This window comes from Podarcis erhardii, assembly GCF_964252035.2.
Source record: "Podarcis erhardii genome assembly, chromosome: 12".
In the NCBI taxonomy this organism is placed as follows: Eukaryota; Metazoa; Chordata; class Lepidosauria; order Squamata; family Lacertidae; genus Podarcis; species Podarcis erhardii.
Window position 1 is genome coordinate 29,260,387 of NC_138513.1, and position 24,517 is coordinate 29,284,903.

The 24,517-nt window shown below is 42.5% G+C and overlaps 1 protein-coding gene across 1 annotated transcript in view; it reads right to left on the reverse strand.

Annotated features, from left to right (window-relative positions):
• Positions 1–24,517, reverse strand: part of RAPGEF5 (Rap guanine nucleotide exchange factor 5) — a 130,798-nt gene that overhangs the window by 95,444 nt on the left and 10,837 nt on the right. Inside the window, exons 2-7 of the mRNA XM_081834033.1 lie at positions 16,954–17,004; positions 16,533–16,639; positions 14,599–14,720; positions 13,017–13,185; positions 11,060–11,126; positions 6,001–6,049 (exon numbers count right to left, since the gene is read on the reverse strand). Of these exons, the coding sequence (XP_081690159.1) occupies positions 6,001–6,049; positions 11,060–11,126; positions 13,017–13,185; positions 14,599–14,720; positions 16,533–16,639; positions 16,954–17,004 (565 nt within the window). The remainder of the gene's footprint in view (positions 1–6,000; positions 6,050–11,059; positions 11,127–13,016; positions 13,186–14,598; positions 14,721–16,532; positions 16,640–16,953; positions 17,005–24,517) is intronic.

Consider the following 24,517-nt stretch of genomic DNA (forward strand, 5'->3'; position numbering starts at 1 on the left):
GCTTTCCTTCAATGTACCACAAACCGCTGCTGAAAACTCCCCAGGCTTTGTAACATGGGCATCAAGCAAGCACGATTATTCCAAAGGTCTCCTGGGCACATAAAACTACTTGTGAGGTTCTTTGGAACTTTGTCATGGTATCTTTATAATCCCAATACTGTTTCTTCTGCATCCTATAGAAAAAGGAGTTTCCCCATTACTGTCCTGTTTAGAAGATAGTTCTTCTCTTCTCTGCTGTCTTAGAAGAATTAATTGTATTTTTGATAACCTATACTTCTCCTCAAGTCTGTTCCTGTTGTGACAACAACTTGACACTATTTTTCTTACCAGCGCATGATGGTTTCTTTTCATATGCTGCTGTAGGGTTTTTGCTTTGGATTTTTTGAATCACGTCCAAATCTCATTTAAGTTCCTAATTTATTTGGCACAATCCTCCTGGTTCAACCCCAGAAAACACTATTACTGGTTATGCTTTTCTATAATCCAGTTCTTTCCACCTTATTTACTTTTTGAAGAAGCAAATCATGAATTCTCCACTATAACAAGGACACATCTGATTCTCATACACAGCCATCTGCATTGTGGAATGGATCTTTTGGGATTTCTAATTACATTTTCCTTCATAGTCAGTTCACAGTAGGCACTTACTTGCAAGTGTGTACATCCTACACCAGCAAAATTTGCTTAAAGCTTTAAAATAACAGCAATACTGTTGCCAGATAATCTGGCTGCAAATCTTTACTCAAAAGCTAATGCTTTTCCATATATGAACGTCACATCCATCAACAGAGCTCCCAAATTTTGCAACACTGAAAAAAGTAATCAAAGCACCCTATTAAACCAGCTCCTATTATCAGAGTGTGTGTTGATAAAACTGTACTATAATTATGCCTGCCTGATTTATTATTTTAAAAATTATTAACTTTTAAATCAACTTTTACAGTCACGATTGGTCCAGAAATCACCTTACATGCATTACTTCAAAAGAAAAAATGTTGTAATATGAAGTAAAGTGTTCAGTTCAATGGTTTAAAAAGCCTGCATGCACATTCAAACCTCCAAGTACTGTACTTGCCACTTCAACTACTCAAAGCAGCACTGCAGTGTGACTAATACCTAAAATACTGTACTACACTAATTAAGATCTAATTCCACTAGCAATAATACTGTTCCAGATCCGGGGTAACAGAGTTTGGGGGTGCAAGGGCACTTATAACTGCTAGAGTTAGTGAATGTCAATCTGGAGTATTGACGGAAAGATACCAGGACAGTGGGAAATACAGGCTAAGTCTTTTTTCCAGGCCAGGGCCTCACCTGGGATAGAAGTCATTAAGAATGACAAAAGGTGTTGGGAGCAAATGATTAAGCAATCAATGGAAACTATCAACCAGGAAGGCTCTGCAGGTGATGGGGGCATGATGCCATATATAGGAAAAAATGTATCAGTTAAGTTGTGGGTGAACATATCAGACGACACAGCGATTCTTCAAACAGCTCTTCTTTATTCTGAGGCCAGAACTGAACTGAACTGAACTGAAGGGCTCAGTCAGCCTGCTTATATAGAGCTCCAGTACCTTGTTACTGTAACAACTTTCTAAAACTATCCAATCACTGAAAGTCACCTTCGATCCTTCATTTGCACACAAACTATCCAATCACTGAACGTCACTTTTGATCCTTCATTTGCATAACTATCTACGGTATCCCCCTTTCCCCAGGGTGAGAAGTTCAGTACATAACAGTATCCTTTTGAAATTTAGGGGTTGTGGGAAAAGGAGGAAAACTGGATGAGTTGATGTGAAGGCCAGAGCCATATTGGCAGGCTGTGAGAGAGGCACAGATGTGCCTGGGAATCCAATGCTGGGCTGCGGTGAAGGACAGGGCCCCTCCTGAGGTGAGAATGCTATGAAATCTCTCTTTACTTAAAGCTTCCGTGTAAATATGTGTAAATAAGTCATATTTCAAAGACACTGTAAACTCCACCATGCCTCATTGTCCCCAAAGGAACACAGACCCTGGCTGAGTGCCAAGACCCCTAAGAATCTCATGCACCCTTCCACAGATATTGGGGCAGCCAATGATACTATTCTAGTTCCTCCACCAACCCAAACCCCAAGCAGTTATTGGTGCTGTTCACTAATTGTCCACAACATCCACATTTTGGAAACTCTCATTTTGTACCTGACACAACATTAAATGACTGATGTTGACAAATGCCTGAAACTAGGAACAAACTGAGAGTAGTCACAAATCAGGCAGTTATGTTTTTCCATGTATCCCATTTGCCTTTGTTGAGTATCAGCAATAATAATAATAATAATAATAATAATAATAATAATAATAATAATAAATTTTATTTATATCCCGCCCTCCCCAGCCAAAGCCGGGCTCAGGGCGGCTAACAACAATAAAACAGTACAAAAGTACAGCACAAACAACACTCTAAAATCATTCATTATAAAATTAATTAATTCAAGCCACTGGCAACCATTGGGCCAGAGCTCCGCGAAGATTGCCGAAGCAGGGAGTCAGGCTGTGCCCTGGCCAAAGGCCTGGCGGAACAGCTCTGTCTTGCAGGCCCTGCGGAAAGATGTCAAGTCCCGCAGGGCCCTAGTCTCTTGTGACAGAGTGTTCCACCAGATTGGAGCCACAGCCGAAAAAGCCCTGGCTCTAGTTGAGGCCAGCCTAACCTCTCTGTGGCCTGGGACCTTCAAGATGTTTTTATTTGAGGACCGTAAGTTTCTCTGTGGGGCATACCAGGAGAGGCGGTCCCGTAGGTACGAGGGCCCTAGGCCGTATAGGGCTTTAAAGGTTAAAACCAGCACCTTAAACCTGATCCTGTACTCCACCGGGAGCCAGTGCAGCTGGTATAGCACCGGGTGAATGTGATCTCGCAGCAAAGACCCCATAAGGAGTCTCACTGCAGCATTCTGCACCCGCTGGAGTTTCTGGGTCAGTCTCAAGGGCAGCCCCACGTAGAGCGAGTTACAATAATCCAGTCTGGAGGTGACCGTCGCGTGGATCACAGTGGCTAGGTCAGGGTGAGAGAGGTAAGGAGCCAACTGCTTAGCTTGGCGGAGATGGAAAAATGCTGCCTTTGTTATAGCTGAAATCTGCGCCTCCATGGAAAGGGAGGTGTCGAAGATTACACCCAAACTCTTAACGGACGGTGCTGGCACTAATTGCGCCCCCGCAAGAGATGGGAGTTGCCCCCCCAATCCCATATCGTCCCGTCCCAGCCACAGGACCTCTGTCTTCGAAGGATTTAGCTTCAACCGGCTCCCATGTAACCATCTAGCCACAGCTTCCAAACATCTGGTCAGTGTGTCTGGGGCCGAGTCAGGATGGCCATCCATCAACAGATAGAGTTGGATGTCATCGGCATACTGATGGCAACCCAGCCCAAAACTCTGGACAAGCTGGGCGAGGGGGCACATAAAGATGTTGAAAAGCATCAGGGAGAGTATCACACCCTGAGGTATTCCACACACCAAGGAGTGGCGCGATGACAATTCCCCCCCAAGCGCCACCCTCTGTCTCCGACCAGAGAGAAACGAGCGCAGCCATTGAAGGACTGTGCCCTGGATCCCCACGTCGGCAAGGCGGTGGTCCAGAAGTTCGTGGTCGACCATGTCGAAAGCTGCTGACAGATCTAGAAGAATCAGCAGCCCCGACCCGCCTTGATCCAGCTGTCTACGAAGATCATCTGTTAGGGCAACCAGAGCCGTCTCGGTCCCATGACCAGCGCGGAAGACGGACTGGAATGGATCCAGAGCCAATGTTTCATCCAGAAACCCACCAAGCTGTTCAGCGACCGCTCTCTCAATCACCTTACCCAGGAACGGAAGATTCGAAACCGGGCGGTAATTGGATAGATCTAAGGGATCTAATGATGTTTCTTTAAGAGCGGGCGCACCACTGCCTCCTTCAGTTCCCCTGGGAATGTCCCCGTGCCAAGGGACAAATTGATGATATCCCCCAGGAGGGCCCGCACCTCGTCTGGACACACTCTAATCAGCCAAGACGGGCACAGGGCAAGAGGACAGGTGGTGGGCTTTCCAGCTCGGAGGAGTCTGTCCACATTGGCTGGGAATATCCGGTCAAAGTGGTCCAATACTGGACCCGAGGACAGTCGAGGGGCCTCCAGTTCCTTTATTGTATCAAAATTGGCAGGGAGGTCATGGCAGAGCAACAAGACCTTTCCCCAAAAAAGCTCGCAAATGCCTCACAGCTGTGTGTCAAATTGTTATTTAAATTTGGCTGTCCCTCAAGGGACGTTAAAGACCTGATTATACTAAATAATTGCACCGGGCGAGAGCTAGCGGATGCAATGGAGGCCGAGAAGTAAGACTTCTTAGCAGCCTTCACCGCCATCTCGTAGGTTTTCATAAAAGCCCTATCTTATGTTCTTGAGGCTCCGTCACGGGCACCCCGCCATACTCGCTCTAGCCGTCTGAGGTCCCGCTTCATTTTCCGGAGCTCCTCGGTAAACCAGGGAGCCCGGTTTCTGCGGGGTCGCAGAGGGCGCTTAGGTGCGATCTCATCGATGGCTGCCAGGAGCTGGATATTCCAGCCCTCAACAAGCTCAGTCAATGAGTCGCCAGGGGGAGCAAGGTCCCGCAAGGTTTGGCGGAATCTATCAGGGTCCATCAGCCTCTGCGGGCGAGCCCAAATCGGCTCGCCACCTAAGCAGGGTGGGGGTGGAAAGTCAATCCTGGCTTTCAGAGCGTAGTGATCAGACCATGGCACCTTCATCAAAGGAGACATGATCACATCTATACCTACGCCAAAGATCAAATCCAGCGTGTGGCCTGCTTGATGTGTGTGGCCCGAAACAAACTGGGAGAGCCCTAGTGTCGCCATGGAAGACACCAGGTCCAGAGCCTGTGAGGAGGAAGTGGCACCAGCATGGATGTTGAAGTCCCCCAATACCAATAGGTTAGGGAACTCCAAGGCCCAGCCAGCCACCGCCTCCAATAGGCCTGACAGGGTGGCTGCTGGTGCGCTAGGTGGCCGGTACACCAGCCAGACAGCCAAGCTCTCCTCGGAGCCCCACACTAGGCCAACACATTCAATGCCGGGGATCGATGGCAATGGTAGAGCCCTGAAAGGACAATCTTCCCGGATTAATAATGCCACCCCTCCCCCCCGGCCCACAGTCCACGACTGGTGGAGGACAGAGAAACCCGGGGGCACCATCTCTCGTAAGGTAACTGTTGCCCCTTCGTGCACCCAGGTCTCCGTCACACAAGCCAGGTCGACCCCCTGCGAGATAAAGAAATCTCGCAGGGTGGCGGTTTTGTTGCCTATAGACCTGGCATTGCACAGCACCAGTGACGGAGGTGAGTAATCCTTGCTCACCCTACCCTCGTCCCTCGGGATGAGGCGCAGATTGGAAGGGGTACGAGCATATCCATACATACAAGTAATATTAACAGAAGGTAAAGGAGGGGGGGGAGGAGAGGAAATATATTAAGGTATATCCCTTTTGTATATTTCTCAAAGTCCACACATCATGTTCATGCCTAAACCGAACTATGATGGGCTCAGCTTTAAAAAGAACAGGTTCATGCAACCTTGGCAAGCCTTGTGATTTAACTCATGTATTATATTTAGCAAGAAAGATTTTTTTTTCAAAAAGGAAAAAGTCATATGGTGCCATTGCAAAACATAACTCTTATGCACGGGGGGTGACAAAATAAAATCTTCAAAATCTGAATTTATACGTTTCAACTGAAGGCAATGGATATATAAGCATTAATTTACAAAATATAAAAAGATAAGCAAAAAGAACACTTGACTTGTAGGAGAAACTGTTACAAACAGCTTAGACTAGTGGATCAATTATTAAAATAGCTCATCAAGTTCACTGAAGAGTAGGAAAGAAGGAAAACAGAAGAAAATGTCAAGCAGTTCTTGTCACATTAAATAAGCTTTATACTATATTTCTTTCTTTTAATATGGTTTGAAAATGCAAAATCCAAATCTGGATACACTCACCTGATTTTCTTGCCTTAATAGCAAGAACAGCCGCCAATTCTCTCTGCACCTAACACACCAAAAAGACAAAGTGTTACAGTCGTGCCCATAAGCAGGAAGTTGTTACATACACAGAGCAAACCATCTACTCTAGCAATCTGGATCTCATAGAGTTAGGCTACAATCCTCAGAACAGTTGTCCAAAAGAAAGAGCCGCTGAAAATTGTTCATGCTTCTGAATGAACTCAGATAGGATAGTGCTATTTCCTAAGTGGCAGTATGCTCATAAAAAATATATTTGATTCAGTTCAGCAATTAGCAACCACATTAACACAACTGGCATAAGCAAAGATAGCTACACAAGAGGAAAACAATTTGCAATTGTTCGTTTCATCAGTGCCATCATCTCCTCTCCCATGCAGCTTAATGGATCAGCACTGGGTGTTTATAGAACACAATGGGTGGTTTCCAACGAAGTGCTTCTGTTAGCACTTCTGGCTAAACAACAAAACTTATCCTCTTCCTACAGGCTCCCTAAATCTGTTCTGGGGGTTCTCCCAAACCACTGAGGTAGATTTGGGAGGGGGGAGGGAAGGCACACAGGGCACGCATGGAGAGATGGAGAAGTTCTGTTGCACAATCAAAAATCCTTGTGCTAGAGGAAGCACTTCATTGGTTACCACCCAATATTTATGTCATGAGATGTTCCTTTTCTACAATAAAGGTAAAAGATTGCTTCTACAACACCACAAACATCACTGAATGTCCTGAAATTATTATTATCAGCAGCAGCATACAGCCAATGAATCTATTCACATGCGTGGTGCTTTGTTATAATGCAAAGATTAATATCCAAGCAGTCTTCTTTCCTGGCAAACAGCTATTGCTGTGACCATTATGGCCAATGTAGGAAATACTGGGAAAGCATGAGATTGGATCCCATATTTCAAAAAAGAAATACTAATTTCGGGAGCCACATAAGCACGTAGAAATAATTGCCTATCAAGTGAGAAAGGTTTTGTGCACATACTTAATTTCACCAAAAGAAGTTTTTTTAAAAATTTACCAAGTATGCATCACTGCCTTTGGAACATGACTGTCAGCTTATCCCTTATTATGAGGGTGGGATAAGGGTACATAATGCCATATCTGGTGGTCCTGTCCACAGACTCAATCCTTTTGGGTTGCTCTTTTTGATGAAGTTCAAAAGATAACACATCACTGCAACTGACACTCCTTAATCTCTTTTTGAATAACAACAGGGATACCACTAGCAAGATTTCTATTGGCCACCTTTTAATGACTGTGAGGTTAACAATAGCTGAACTTTGGAAAGACCTCAAGGGAACAACCATTGACTGCTGCAGGGAATATTATTTTCTTGGTGCAACAATCAGATTAGGTTTCTCTTCTTCTACAGCCACTTCATTGGCTGCCAGTTAACTCAAATATTTTATAAACCTCTTGTCTTTACTTTTAAAGTCTTCATGGTTAGCCTCTTTCCTATCTCTCAGCCTTAGTGTCCCAATGTACATCTAGTCACTCTCTTTGTTCTTCGAATTCTGTGCTTCTTATTTATCCAAGCGTTTATTGTGTCTCCATCCTTTTTCTCTTGCTACTCCATATGCTTGGAATCATCTTCCAGAACATTTGTGGGCTGCCTCCTCACTTCATATGCTCAAATCTCTATTTAAAACATTGTTTTCCCCTGAGTTGTTTTGGTCCGGCTACCTAGTTTTATTCACTAGGTATAACAGGCTGTGTATTGTGCATATTAGACTACTGATTTTTATTATACTGTTCATATTTGTTGTTTCAGATTGTATACCCTTTGGTGAAGAATTTATTCTTTTAATTGTGCACAGAGTCACATACATTAATGGTGCTATATAAATAAATGTTAATTATTAATACTGGTACCATAAAGCAAAGGTGAGGAACTCTTGATCCTCCAGATGTTGCTGAACAACAACTCCCATCATGCCCAGCATGTGTGACCAAAGAATAAGGATGATGGGAGTTTTAGTTCAGCACCATCTGGAGGACCAAAGTTCCCCAAAACTGCCATAAAGTCCGATATTTGGCATATGTGGAAAAATTAACAAGTAAAACGAGAACAGCACAAAGCCTCATAAAAAGGATTCTGAGGCATCCCCAAGAATTCCTTTAACTTTCAATATTGGAAATGGAATTTGCCCATTAGCATTAGCTTGAGATTGCTCCAAGCACCCAGCACTTCCATATATCAGCAAGAGTTCATATTCATATTAATCATTTTTGATATCCCCTTAATAATCCTTTTAATAATTTAAAGTCTACACAGTTGAAACCCAGATGGATCATCATGAGGGAAAAGGTCAGATATCATGGTTACAAGATTAGAGATGACATGGCCATGGAAAAGATAAATACTGTAGTTCAGTCATCGTGGAGATACCATCTGAGACTACTGTCAGATTCACAAGGAATCATTCAATCAATTTATGCAATTAGTATGTTCAGGACCTTTCCTGCATATGCAGCCCAAAACTTACTGAACATTAAATGTCAAGAGATTGACACTGTGTCGACCAGTAAAACCGAAGCAGCTTTCATAAAGGTTGTAATCACCCAAATTTAATTATTACTTTATGGAACCCACGGATCTCTCTTTGAAAAGGAACAGTAAAAAAAATAAAATCATTTTTAGGCCAGGAAAGATTTACATTAAAAAAGCACAAATTAAGGCTTTCTGCAGATTTAAAACCTGAAGTGGAGAATGCCCTTGTATATTCAATATCCTGCGAACTTTGGGGAAAATTTAGTTTTTGTTCTAACAGAGTGCAAGACTAATTCTTTCTCATTATGCTTTCCACATATTTTGCCAGCTTTAAAAATTAGTTCATTTTGAGGCTCCTAAATAATATTAGAGATGGGTGTGTGTGTGTATGGATATCTTAGACTAGTAAGGATGATGGGTTAATATTTGCATCCTGATGTTAAGACACTTGCTCAAATCTTTTGCTGCTTTGCCTCTCAAAGGTTGTGCATGTGTGTACCAAATCTTCCAAGAAAGCCAAATAACATACAATAGAGTTAAATGTTTGTGTTCCTTCCTGTTCTTGGGTTTTTCTATTTTTCCATGCTTCTATTTTATTTATTAAATCTGTCAGTCGCTTTATCTTGCCCAGGGAAACCCAAAACAACTTGCAACCATACAAATAGACAACAAGCCCCCACACAGATACATTTCAAAGGGAATTTCAAAGGTGGAATTGACGTCTGGGGAGAGGGGATTTCTGAAAGACAGTGCTTTGTCCTGGATTTTAGGCAAGTCAATTGAAAAATTGCATCAACTCAGGCAGGGAAACTGCTGGGCAGCAAGGCAAGTGGTAAACCAGTAGAATCCCTAATTTATCCCAACTGCCCTACACCAGAAACACACACACTAGATCCCCACTCAACTAGACAGAGAAGTGGAGAGAGAGAGGTTGCATTTCTATAGACGACAGCAACCCACCTCCTTGACCCTCAAGTTTTTGTACTATTTTCAAATGCAGCCCACATATCTAATATTCATTCTTTTATGTTTCACATGAACAGTGGTACCTCAGGTTACATACGCTTCAGGTTACATATGCTTCAGGTTACAGACTCCGCTAACCCAGAAATAGTGCTTCAGGTTAAGAACTTTGCTTCAGGATGAGAACAGAAATCGGGTTCCGGCGGCGCGGCAGCAGCCGGAACATAAGCTAAAGTGGTGCTTCAGGTTAAGAATGGACCTCCGGAACGAATTAAGTACGTAACCAGAGGTACCACTGTATTACACTTTATTACATACTATGCCACATTAGGAGGGATTTCTCATCAGGTGGAAAGACAAAGCAGTAAATGTAATTTATAATAATTAATATATTATGTTTCTGACACAAAAGCAAATGCTTTGCTGTTGTTTCCTGCAACTTGACCAACTTGGCACCATTCCACACAGCTATTATCGCTCAAGAAGTCCCTCGCCCTTCCATTGTTTCAAACAAGTATCTGTTTCCTTTTACCAACAGGTTCTAGCCGGACTCGAGAAAAAGAAGCTTGTACTATTAATTCTGAGAAAATATACCTTCTAAAAGCTCAGTTACAGATACTGAACCCTTGTGGGAATTGAGCAGGGGGAGATACAAGAAAACATACCTCATTGGTTCTAAAAAGCATCCTGCCAAGTGACAGGAAAAGCAGTATTACACACTCAGGCATAATTAGTTCTTCACTAGCCTTGGCTTCAGTTCATGTGGCTAAAATTCACATTAGTATTTTATGTGTCGATTATTGTTACACTCTGAATTGGCAAATAATCCTTCTGCACGCATTTCAACACTGATAAAGGCAGGCCTTTGTTCACTTTGTGGAATTTTTGTATGGGGTTTAGACTCCCAACAATTCCAATAAAACTATTTGCTCAGATAGTTCAACTATTTTGCCTTGCATTAAATATAGGCAACCCCCTATATACGTGGGGGTTATATTCTGAGTCATCGCACGCATTGGCAGAGCGTGCATAAGCCTGCTTGTCCCTGTTCCATCCTCTTCTGGTGCTGAACCTGGCACGCGCATGCGTGGTCATACATGAATCGGACATGTGAAAAATGGGAGTTGCCTACAATGGCACTGCTACACCCATTGTCAGAATCAGCTAGGAGGCCCTCAACTGGGAGCCTTGTGGTCAATTTCTTAGTGCCTGTTGTGTGGAAGAATCAACAAAAAACGGCCCCAAATCCCAGTATGTCTACATTCCCCTCCTTCCCACACCTAACACCTATAAGGTGTTATATTTTTAAACTGCCTTTGTTTTAATGCTCTACTGACCTATATTTTAATACCGATGGTTTGTTTTTTAAAAAAGTAACTGTTTTAATTTTCAGCCACCCTGAGAATCTTTCAGTTGAAGGCCAAAATACAATTATATTACAGTTTTAATCTATTGCCATTAAAATTATGCACAAGAGATTAGAACCATGATGTGAGCATTACAGTTCCTTGAGACCACAGTCGGTCACAAACATATCACTTTTCAATACAGTAAAGAAAAGCTTGTCGAAAGACTCACCGCAGAAGTGAGACGGGCAAGAATTTCAGCATTGGTCTCAGTTGTGTCTTCTATTTTTCTATTGCTCCTGTTAAAACAAAAATATTTTTTTAAAAATAAAAAAAGGAAAGGTTTGTAAAGGACTGTTCTGATTTGCCTGGTGCCCTCCAGATAATGTGAACTACAACATCCATCATCCCTGGCCATTAGGAATGTTGGTTGAGGTTGATAGGAGCCTTTAACATTTTGGGAACACCACCTTGGAAAAGCTGAATTAGACCTTAAGTTAAAGGATGTGCTTAAAAACAAACAGGGAAGTGAGGTGTGTGGACTAAAATAAGACATGTCATGCTATAACTGAAGTGTCCCATCAATTTGTCTTCCTCTAAATGCTTTTATTTATTCAAACATGCCCAAGTTAAGAAGAAATGCCACTGTAGAAGCCAAAGGGTACAATAATCTAGTACAATAATTCACAGTGACATATACAGAGGCTGAACTGCAGCCCTGCTTCAGGAATGGCACCCAAAGAAATTAAACTCTTACATTTTAAGGTCAATCAAAGGGTGGCAAGACACCACCCAGTTATCTGTAATCAAATGAGGGGCAGAAGGAGGTCTGAGCTGAAGCAGGACTTGTCTTCATCATGGCAGCTTCTCATGAACTACGGAGAAAACCTAACTAGAGTAAGTGGGACCCAGCCTAACCCCAGCTTGCCCTTGGCACCCTCTCTTTCTGTTGTGAATTTGGCTAGTTGATTCAAATCAGTTCATGAAATTCACATCCTTTCTTTGATGCCTCGTGACTTCCAGGTCTACACTGGAGGAGGCCTCTGGCTTACGTATCTCATAAGTGTGAGGTAAAGGTAAAGGGACCCCTGACCATTAGGTCCAGTCGTGACCGACTCTGGGGTTGCGGCGCTCATCTCGCTTTATTGGCCGAGGGAGCTGGTGTACAGCTTCTGGGTCATGTGGCCGGCATGACTAAGCCGCTTTTGGCAAACCAGAGCAGCGCACGGAAACGCCGTTTACCTTCCCGCCGGAGCAGTACCTATTTATCTACTTGCACTTTGACGTGCTTTCGAACTGCTGCTAGGTTAGCAGGAGCAGGGACTGAGCAACGGGAGCTCACCCCGTCGCGGGGATTCGAACCGCCGACCTTCTGAGCAGCAAGTCCTAGGCTCTGTGGTTTAAACCACAGTGCCACCCGCGTCCCTTATCTCATAAGTGCACAGGAACACTTACAGCAAGGAGACCCATCAGCCCTATGCCTCCCTTATGCAGAGACAGCACCCTTGCCTGTCCACTTCCTTTCTACCTGACCTTAGACCCTCTATGACACTGGTTCCCAAACTCACACCCCCGCCCCCCGGATTGCTTGAAAATTGCTGAAGGTCTTGGTGGACCACTAAATGATTTTGCTGCCTGCTGTAGCAATTGCAATGCTATATTATCTTTAATTGTATTTTTATTGCTTCTTTAATTTCTTAATAGACAGAATTCAAATTGTAATACAATAAATATACAATATGAGAAATAAAAAGCAATAAAAATACAATTAAAAACAGATATGAATATTTAATGTGGACTTCTTCGTGGACCACCTGAATGAAGCTTGTGAACCACTGAGCTCCATGTACCACAGTTTGGGAACCACTGAGATACAAGTTACTATAGTAACTCAAACTTACTTAAAATCATTCAATAAAATGTGGCTAGCCTGCTGCAAGACTTCTTTCCCATAAGAGTTCTTCCTATAAATAATACAGGACCAGCTATAGGCTGATTTAGGTAACACAAACCAAGCAGCCACACAGTTTATACAATGTAAGTAGGAAGATTATGGTAGAAGTTTTCACAAGCAACAGCCTCTGTGATAATATGCATAAAGTAGAAGGGAAGACTGGTAGATTATTTAACAGATATAACCCAGTCATCTGCAGAACTTTCAGTAAGAATTGCACGGAGAATATACTTACAGATTACAGGTATTAATCCTTGGAGGAATAACAGGCACTAGCTGCAATAAGAGTTTCACACCATTTTTCCATCCATCATCTCTTTCATATTCACAGAAAAGATATGTACACTCATCAGCTGAGAACTGGTAGAAAACGTACTTGTCTTGAAAATAAATCTGTTTATCCACTGTGTAAAAAGAGGGGGGATAATTCTATTACTCTTAGAAAGTGCTTTCTATCAGCTTGCCACAAAAACAAAAACTTGAAGTAACTGCTAAGCAAGCATTGGAAAATAATCCAGTAATTTAGCTTCAGTTGACAACGAAGGGCTATTTCACACGTACAGACCAACCATATAAGATACGTTTTGAATACAGATCATGTGGAAAACACACTGTGAACTGGGCTATACACTGGGCTATATACAGATACCATTTCAACATTTTAAGCAACATAAAAAACCCAACATGAAGTCATGTGAAGCAGCTTCTCCTGCAATATCAAGCATGCTAACAAAAGCAATTACCCAAAACAGGGATTGCTTTAGCATGGCTGGAAGTGTGTGAGGAGGTGCTTTACACAGACAGCTTGAAGTTGGAATAATCTTCACAAATTGCTTTTTTAAGCAGCTACCATACTGCAAAGGCCATGTACAAATCAAGTTATAGTCAGTGGCAATGACACAGAATCCCTTCAAAGTAAGAGAAGGGTAAATAAAAACTGATGCAGAAGCGACATGAAGCTTGAAAGAATGGAGCAGACACAATCCCAGCCATGGAAAAGAAAAATTACATTACACAGGGAATTTTGAAATTCCCAAAGACATGAGACATGGCTTAATGGAGCCCCAACATGTAAAGAACCACAACAGTCTAGATGAGAGGTGACTAGGTGGTTCAGCAATAAATGGAGAAAGGGAGTCATCTCTTGTTAAGGAGGCAGAAGACTTGGCAGTGGCCTGAATGTGGATAAATGATTGTGAGCCTGGATACAGCAACAGAAGAAAAGCTGCCAAGGTAAAGAGTACTCCTTATTCAAAGCCATCCTTCAAGAGTTCATTTATTTATAAAATATAGGGTCATCAGTGTGCATACACTTTATGGAGTACAAGATGTAAACTCCATGTTATGCAGAGCTTGCTATCTAAAATGTAATACAGGGGAAACAGGGACAGAATTTGCAATTCTTCAGTCAAAGGTTCCTTTCAATATACTAAAAAGGCTCCACCATAATCATATGGTGAACTACTGTATTGTTTACTCAGCTGCACAGTATTTAGCAAAAGGATAAGGAAAGTATGAAGGTAAAAGGAGGGAGGGAGTAGGGGAGAGAAAAGAATGTACATTCTGAAAGTTGACAAGTATGTCCCTGGGCAAAAATATCTAGTAAATATCTCATCATAATTATTCAGGATATGAAAGATCGCATGTGAAATATATACCAAAGCAGCACAGAGGGAGTCCAACAGAACAACAGATATCTGTATTTTTCTCTCCCCCTTTGTAAACATAATAAATCTAATGCCCAGGGAAAGATGAGGACAGGAAGGGAAATTGAATACCTTCGTAAAACAGGTTAGACTTGCTTTCATAAAACTGACCTGATAACACAATTCTCATATTCAGTAGGAGCTGCCAGATACCAGCTGCTGTAGATCTGCTCTTTATGAAAGGACAGCGCTTTAAAAGCCAGTCTACGAGTTCAGATCCAATGCAACTTCTCCTAAACAAGCAAAAAGAATTATGGATTTATGTAGTGATATTTGTAAGATTGAGCGATTTGATTTCCTCTCTTTTCTTTATGCTTTTCTTTATGCTTGGCTAGTTGATTACTTTGATGATAATTCCCCGATTGCTTTATTTGTTCGTGTGTTATTGAGCGTATATTTTGGGGAAATTTCATGTTGTCCACTTGTTTTTACTCTTATGTTTGCTGTAACCAAATGTATAGGTTCCTGCAGCCAATTGGAAGTCGCGGGAAGCTGCAGACTTTCGGGTTCCAAAGAACACTCACAAACCAGAACATTCACTTCCGGGTTTGTGGCATTCAGGAGGCAAAACATTCAACTCGCAAGGCATTCGGGATTCAAGGTATGACTGTATGTCACCAAAAAGCAGCAACTGTCTGGAAGTGCCCAATTTGTCAAGGATGGGTCTCCTTAGTTGCCATCCATAGCTGATGAAACGGCACGCTGTGCTGCACAGGCCACTTATGAAGGAAGGAGCAACTTTTCCAGCAAATCCCATTAAATCTGATGCTGGTATTCCAAGTACCATAGGAATGGGGGACCTCATGCCTTCCAGATAATTTTAGACTACAACTTCCATCATTCCTGACAACTGGCCATCATGTTTGGGGCTGATGGGAATCGGAGCCCAACAGCATCTGGAGGGCTACAAGTTCCCCAGTCCTGAAGTACAAAATGAACCACATCATTCAACAACTTGCATTTCATCCTACAAACAATTTCTCCTGCTCCAGAAGATTCTTCCTTCTTATCTCAAGATGCAACTAGTCATCCCCCTCAGGCTAAACTTCTACTAGCTTCCCTACACAGATAATGTAACTTCCCTAGAAGTCACTTGAGAATTATTTCATCTTCTCCCAACCTTGAAGTCTGCTATACCATTAACGTGGGATATTACGTGGGCAACAGAGAGGCAACACATTTCAACATCAGGCACATGTATGAGATCTTTGCACAATCAACAAACCAACTCCTATATTTAAAATGTGAGCAAATTTCATCCTTTCAGGAAAGAATTGGCAGACATCGTCACCATTTTTCAGTTTGGCAGAATAATAAATCTGCATGCATTTTTTAAAGATGGTAATTTACAAAAAAAATTGCATTTTTTAAAGATCCTTTCAATTATTTGTTATAAAAACAAGAAAACCAGTTTTGCTATATGTTTGGTTAGCTAATCAATTTGTTCTCAAGTAGTCTGGGAGTTACTCTACAAAGAACATATACCAAATGCTATAAATAAAAGATTATTTTTTTATTGATTGCATTTCAATCAAAAGGTAAGAAACATTGCTCAAGTCAGAAGCACTGCTACACTGCCTCCCTGAGGGCAGATTCTTATGACAGGGTCATGAAAACAATCTCCATCCTTTGTAGATTCCCTCCCTAGTTACCAGAGAAGAGAAACTCAAACATGATGCACTTGTTATTTGGCAACGCATACATGCATTATATTAGATCCAACAAAGTTTGTTAAACCAGAGCACAGGTTACTAACAAAATATTCTCAGGAATAGCACACAAAAGCAACACAACACAAAATGGGAATAAAATTAATAATCAAAACCGTCAGCTTTGATCACATCCAAGTGCATTGTCATTAGTAATAGGATCCTGGTATACAAAGAACATTCTAGGATAAGGAGGGACAGTTTGCTTCTCCTTGCCCCAGGAAGATATATGCCAATGCAGGTAACGTATGGTAGCCAGTCCAGTGCTGCAAATGCAAGGGAGTGAGAAATAGTAAGGAGAAAACTGTTTTGTTAAACTAAGGCAAACATGGCTACCTGCAAAGTCCCATCAGAGACATTCTGTCTTTCATCAGATCAGAAGCTTGTAGAATGAAAACATTTCTGAGAGCTCTCCCAGCACATGAGGCACCCTCTCCATAAATCTAAAAGAAAAGACAAATTGGACAAACAATAAATTATGCAAGCATACAAGGTTATAGCATTAGCACTACATAAAAGTTACAGAACGCATCTGACAAGTACAAGCATGATTTCACCAAGCTTTTCGTATTTGGATAAGGGATTCCTTATCAGCGATATTAAAATCTATTTACATTAGAAAGCTGTAACCCACATTAGCTGTTACAAACTCGAAGATGAACAAATGTACCTAGCTTCAAGGCAGCATTAATGAAATAAGTATCTCAAAAGAATGACGGCATGAAAGAGTTGCTAAATGAGGTTTTAAAAAAATTACCTTGCCTGGAGGATTTTCCAGATAGGGATTTGAAATTCTCCTGGTTATAATCTGCAAGAAAAAATATATTACAATCACCATCATTATCTAACAAACATTCAAAGCATGACAAAGAATCTGTTAGGCAGCTGGCGCATTAGGATATACATTTTGAAAGCATTAGGGCAGCAAATTCATAGGAACGTTCAAAATATTGATGCTGGTACTTTGTCTATGAAGTACTTAATTTCTTTTGCTGTTTTTAACACAACAACCTACCCTGTTCCCTTCCCCCAGATAGTTCTCCTGTCAGCCCTCAGCTTAGCTTACAAAACGCGATCTACTTCTTTAATAATAATAAATAATAAATTTTATTTATATCCCGCCCTCCCCAGCCGAAGCCGGGCTCAGGGCGGCTAACAACAATAAAACAGTACAAAAGTACAGCACAAACAACACTCTAAAATCATTCATTATAAAATTAATTAAATTCAAGCCACTGGCAACCATTGGGCCAGAGCTCCGCAAAGATTGCCGAAGGAGGGAGTCAGGCTGCGCCCTGACCAAAGGCCTGGTGGAACAACTCTGTCTTGCAGGCCCTGCGGAAAGATGTCAGGTCCCACAGGGCCCTAGTCTCTTGTGACAGAGTGTTCCACCAGATCGGAGCCACAGCCGAAAAAGCCCTGGCTCTAGTTGAGGCCAGCCTAACTTCTCTGTGGCCTGGGACCTTCAAGATGTTTTTATTTGAAAACTGTAAGTTTCTCTGTGGGGCATACCAGGAGAGGCGGTCCTGTAGGTACGAGGGACATTTACTAATACACAAATTTCATTAGTAACCTTTACTAATACACAAATTTCAGACTGAAAGCTCTCCAAAGATTACAAATATTTAAACTATACATAACAATCAAATACTTTAAAACACACACATACAATATCAGGGTTTTCCCATTCCCATTAGAACATACCAACCCATCACTTGGCTCAGGAAATTGATTCTCTATATATTCCTAGGCTTCTCTTTTAAATTCCACACTTCCTATTTGTTTCTTAAACTGTTAACTGTGTATTACACCGTTTGAACATCCTGGGGTTAGGGAAAGGATAGAGAAGGCATGGCTGGACTACAGATCCCATTATGTCTGACCACTGGCCATGATGGCTGTGGCTGGTAGGAGCAGGAACCCAACAAAATCAGTTTTGTTTTACAGAAGAGACCAAGAGGTACAACCCTCTGCAATATTACATTTTAATATAACTATATTAATAAAAAGGGCCAGATCTAGAACAGCAGATGCATTGTTCAGATCAGTCTTATTGTACGTGGGTAGAAGAGTAAGTGGGTCATACAGCATAAGCTATAATTATAATTAAATTTGTACCTCTCTCTACAGGGGGAAACTTGCAGGTAATGGTAAGAGTGTGAGCTGTATATTGAAATAATTAACTGGCTGGGTCCCACATTTGTGAAATATTACAACTCCCTCTGCCTATATGTATGCAAAGTAAAACAATATATTATTGTTTCAAAGGTTGCTACCAAAGTCTCAGGACTCTGCCTTCTATGAAATTCAAACAGCACAACAACAAAAAAGAACAGCACAGAACATTGCTAGGCCTCCTTCGCTCTCACTGTGATTAAATATGCATATAATAAAAAGTGCCAGAATGCTTTACAGCCCATTTACTCTTGCTAGCATGCATATCTTCAGCACCCCATTCCTCCATCAGTCTACGTGCTAATGTCTCTGTTTGTTTCCAAACTTTACTGTGTATTTGATCAACAGAAGAGGCACAAATTTCCTTTTTTCAGCACACCCTGGCTGATAAACAGAGAGAAGAGTTAAACCTAAACAATACATAGAATCATAGAATCATAGAGTTGGAATAGACCACAAGGGCCATCGAGTCCAACCCCCTGCCAAGCAGGAAACACCATCAGAGCACTCCTCACATATGGTTGTCAAGCCTCTGCTTAAAGACCTCCAAAGAAGGAGACTCCACCACAATCCTTGGCAGCAAATTCCACTGTCGAACAGCTCTTACTGTCAGGAAGTTCTTCCTAATGTTTAGGTGGAATCTTCTTTCTTGTAGTTTGGATCCGCTTCTCTGGAGCAGCAGAAAACAACCTTTCTCCCTCCTCTAGATTACATCCTTTTATATATTTGAACATGGCTATCATATCACCCCTTAACCTCCTCTTCTCCAGGCTAAACATGCCCAGCTCCCTTAGCCGTTCTTCATAAGGCATTGTTTCCAGGCCTTTGACCATTTTGGTTGCCCTCCTCTGGACACGTTCCAGTTTGTCAGTGTCCTTCTTGAACTGTGGTGCCCAGAACTGGACACAGTACTCCAGGTGAGGTCTGACCAGAGCAGAATACAGTGGCACTATTACTTCCCTTGATCTAGATGCTATACTCCTATTGATGCAGCCCAGAATTGCATTGGCTTTTTTAGCTGCCGCGTCACACTGTTGGCTCATGTCAAGTTTGTGGTCAACAAAGACTCCTAGATCCTTTTCACATGTACTGCTCTCAAGCCAGGTGTCACCCATCTTGTATTTGTGCCTCTCATTTTTTTTGCCCAAGTGCAATACTTTACATTTCTCCCTGTTAAAGTTCATCTTGTTTGTTTTGGCCCAGTTCTCTAATCTGTCAAGGTCGTTTTGAAGTGTGATCCTGTCCTCTGGGGTGTTAGCCACCCCTCCCAGTTTGGTGTCATCTGCAAATTTGATCAGGATGCCCTTGAGTCCATCATCCAAGTCGTTGATAAAGATGTTGAATAAGACGGGGCCCAAGACAGAACCCTGTGGCATCCCACTAGTCACTCTTCTCCAGGATGAAGAGGAACCATTGATGAGCACCCTTTGGGTTCGGTCAGTCAGCCAGTTACAAATCCACTGAGTGGTAGCATAGTCAAGACCACATTTTACCAGCTTCTTTACAAGAATATAATGGGGCACCTTGTTGAATGCCTTGCTGAAATCAAGGTAGGCTACATCCACTGCGTTCCCTTCATCTACCAGGCTTGTAATTCTGTCAAAAAACGAGATCAGGTTAGTCTGACATGACTTATTTTTCAGAAATCCATGCTGACTATTGGTGATCACAGCATTCCTTTCTAGGTGCTCACAGACTGTTTGCTTAATGATCTGCTCCAGAATCTTCCCTGGTATTGATGTCAGACTGACTGGGCGATAATTATTTGGGTCCTCTCTTTTCCCCTTTTTGAAAATAGGGACAACATTTGCCCTCCTCCAGTCTGCCAGGACTTCACCTGTTCTCCAGGAATTCTCAAAGATGACTGCCAGTGGTTCTGCTCCCAAAGACTGGGCTTGTTTGGGCCCATTAGGCCAGAGGAGAGAATTATAGCTGCAGCTCCCACAGGGAAGTGTCACAGAACATCTGCCTTGCATACAGATTCAATCACTGGTGTATCCAAACAGCAGCTGCATAGATAGCCACTCAAGTGCCCAGGGCACCTCCTCACACCACCCCACAGGGGCCTCGGAAGAAGATGCCCCCAGCCTTAGAGGCCCAACAGGGACTGGCTGAAGGTGAATGTGAGACCACCATCTTACTCCCGGCACTCAGCTCCTAGGCAGGCACTACACAAAGCAAGCACAAGAAAGGCCAGAACACCCTGCCTGCCCGGCCTCCCACTTGTATGTCCATTCCCAACAGCTGGGGCTAGTGGACTGGCTGGCTGGGCTCCCTCACCCAATTGCTTACTTCAAGGCCACCTCAGCTCCTGGCAACCAGCACCCCCCGGCCAGCCCCAGAGGAACCATCCGCCTGGGGAGCTTGTAGCCAGAGCTGCTGCAACAAATAGTCACATAAGCCTTTAGGAGGCAGAGACTCAAAGGGCATCAGAGGACGGAGGAAACAAAAGGTGAACAGAGGCCAGTGTTGCCTACGGCACCCCTGAATATCATTCAAGGCACCCCAGGGTGCCATAGCGCACTGGTTGAAAACCACTGGCTTAAATTATCAAAATCACATGCAGAGCCATTTCACGAAGTTTCCCATGCGGAACGGCACACAAATTTTCAAGTGGAAGCTATCCCACTGTATCAATGTATGAAGCAAAGCTGTGTTTCTTTCTTTTTGTTGCATTTTGCCCTACCTTGTTTTACAGCCTTAGCTCCCTACTTCTGCCAGCCAAACTGCTGAACATCCTTAGAAAGGGCTACACTTTGGGTAGAATCATGGCGTTCCATACAAGGACTTCCCGTCCCTTTTGTTTCCTCTTCCTCAGCATTGTGTTATCTCATCCAGCAGCAGCCCACATAAATTGAGCAAATTGAAACTGAGTGAAAGCACTTGTGCAAGATATTGGATTTATAAATCCAACTGGCAAGCATTTGCACTTTGATCCACTTTCTTGGATTACAGCGTATCGTTCTTTATATTCCCTGTGGGTAAGAGTATTTTCAGCTCTGCCAGAACGGCAGAACAAAAAAACAAACAAACCCAAGTCCCAACATGCCATGGAACATACCTTTCGAGTACTCCATGCATAAGAAGCACATCTGATTTGAGAGTCTCATCGCCTACTGCTCTCCACCTAGCCCACTTTAAAGCAGTTGGTGTTACTGGCTTCCTATCTGTTAAAATCAAGATGCTGCAAATCTATAAATCAACGTCAGTTTTCAAAACATACATGCTTTTTTAAAACACTAAACGGGGGAAAAACAAATCAAGAGAGCACTAAAAAGCACATACACCTAATTATATAGGTAAAAATAAAGACATGGATATACATACACATCCATGTTGGCGAAATACAGATTTTGTAAACTTTTTATGTTGCCAAAGTAAATAAGCCACCTAAAAAGAGCTACACATCACTGTGATTATAGTAAACGGCAAGTGGTCTTGAGGTGTCTCATGTATTTTCAACTCTGAAGCTAGAGCTGCAGCTTCATAGTAGAACGTACAGTGGTACCTCGGGTTACAGACGCTTCAGGTTACAGACTCCGCTAACCCAGAAATATTACCTCGGGTTAAGAACTTTGCTTCAGGATGAGAACAGAAATCGTGTGGCGGTGCTGTGGCAGCAGTGGGAGGCCCCAATAGCTAAAGTGGTACCTCAGGTTAAGAACAGTTTCAGGTTAAGAATGGACCTCCAGAACGAATTTAGTTCTTAACCCCTTTTCGTATCCCCTTTTCTCCCTTATGCTTATGGTGCTCCATGTGATATGTTACAGAAGGCCCAAGTACCTCGTTGGTCAACTCCAAGCCAAACTTTTTGCATTGTTTTTAATCCACTTCTACTCAAGAGCTATATGGGCTCTTGTTAACCTCATAATGGTGACATAATAGTGAAATGCCATTCAGGCAAAACTAGGCAGACATCATTGCTATTACAAAAGCTAATAGCGAGTTCTTTGGGTGTGTTTTTTTTATTAACTGTAAAGTATCACCAAAAATGGAAATCAGTAGTTTACATCCTCTTACTTCCTCTAAGATTACAGTGAAGTCGTTTCCTCAAAGAGAGGGAAACTCTGGAAGGAAATGCCTGCAACAGAAAGACCAAGAGGAATTTCCAACGTCATTTTTGCAATAATGGACCTCCAAACATTCAGACAGAAATACCTCTACTTTTAACATCATGTTTCCAACATCCTGCCATAGGTGAGGTCATTCAATTCTTTCGACAGAAAGGGAAATCAGTGGCAGCAAAATGCACAGGGAATTGTGTTCATAAACCCATTGTAAGATGCAATGCGAGAGAGAAAGCGATCCACTGCAACATACCCCATAAAGTACGCCCAAGAGTTTAATAGGAAGAATCAAAATGGAGATAAAAGGTCCAGCAATATTTTCTCGTTTTTTCAATTTAGTGTTAAAGCTATTCCAGTAAATGCTTCTGAAATTCTGCAAAAAATATTCTGACTTTAAATTAAATTTTAAATGCCAGCATTAACCAATTTAGGATGTAATCCAATGCCCACAAACCCAGAGGTAAGCCCCACTGAGGTCAATGGAATTCAGTTCTGACCAGATACAGAGGGGGTTGCAGTAATTCTATCTATACAATAGAGAGTGGGAAAGTTTGAGAGTAGCATAAGGGCAGAAATTTATTCTGGCTCCATAATAAAAAAAAGAAACCTCTCTGAAACAAAATATGCTCTGAAATCACTATTAGATTCCTTACATACTGCAACCTTGTCTAAAAATGTACTCAAGCTCCAACATGCATCTGAGGACTTCAGCCCTCATTTGTCTCCGAAGTCCCAAGAATCTGTATTGTGAGGCATAGACCTGCTGATGAGATAGAAGCCTCTCACCTGCAGAACATAGTGATCAGGTTAATATATGCAAAAGGTGAGACTACCGTATTTTTCAAGTATCTTGGTCCAAAGTGAACGGGGCTTTATACACCAAAACCAGTTTCTGGAACTTAGCATGGTAGCTAATTGGCAGCCAGTGCCACTTATATATGCAAATGTACAAGAATATGCATTATTTTCTGAAGTTTGGGACTTAGTAATCCGAAGCCCTTTGCTGAGTCTCCTCCAGGGACACTGAATAAGCAATCTGAATACAGATCGAAGAATAGCAAAATCTTAGTTTAAAAGTTACAAAGGCCACTTGCATCTCTCAAAACCAACACAAAGTCTCCTTGAACAGATGCTACCAAAAAACAGTGTCAACACTGGATCTATTAGCTCCACATTGCTCAGAATGAAACTTTCCCCCCACTCTGCTTTATTGTGATACTATAACTGGCTATATTGCTTTCTCTAAACTAAAGGCCATTTCTGGAAAAGTCCCATAAGGCAGGTTTTGGGGGTTTCTAAGCAAAGGTTGCATGGCCACCTGAGCTGAGACTCCTGTACTGAAGGGCTAGATAGATGACCCTCGGGTCTCTTCCAATGCTACAATTCTATGATTCTGCAATAAAAAGAATGCTGTCAGTGATAGCGAAAAAACTCCCACCGGCACTCTATCAGCTGTTTTGGTTGTGATTCCCTACACACTTGTAATGGTTGTGAGGGGGTTACTTGTGCGTAAATTGCCTTCAGTTTAGTTAGCTTGTTTGCTCAACCATGTTTAGGGTTAGAGCTCGCCCTCCGTGACCTGTTAGTCACTTGCAGAATCCGTCAGTGGGCGTTCCTTGAATCTCTTCCAGCATAAAAGCTGTTTGACCCCAAGTCTCCTCCTATGTTCCCTGCACGGAACGTGTCTGCGCAAGTAAGGGGGGGGCAGGGGCGTGCCAGCACTCTCTCTGCTAGTTTCGGTTGAAGGGTCTTGGAGCCCTGACACCGATTTCTCCATCTCCCTCTCCTCTCTATTGGTGTCATGCTGAATTCCTTCCCCCCTGCTGGTTCCCTCTCCGGCATCGCTCTGGAGCCCTGCCTCCGCCTCTCGCTTTGATGTCTGTTCCCTGACAACACTGTAGTGCCTATGAAAGTCAGGTCACATACCTCTACCTAGGATTAAAGGGCTAAAAAAGTCCACACAATTAACACAGCATGCAGGTAGGCCTGGTCTCGAGAGGTAGTTCCAAAAGGAGCAGGAGAAAGTAAGGAGCACATGGAGATAGAATTGAAAGAGAGGTAGGGTGGATGGATGCCACA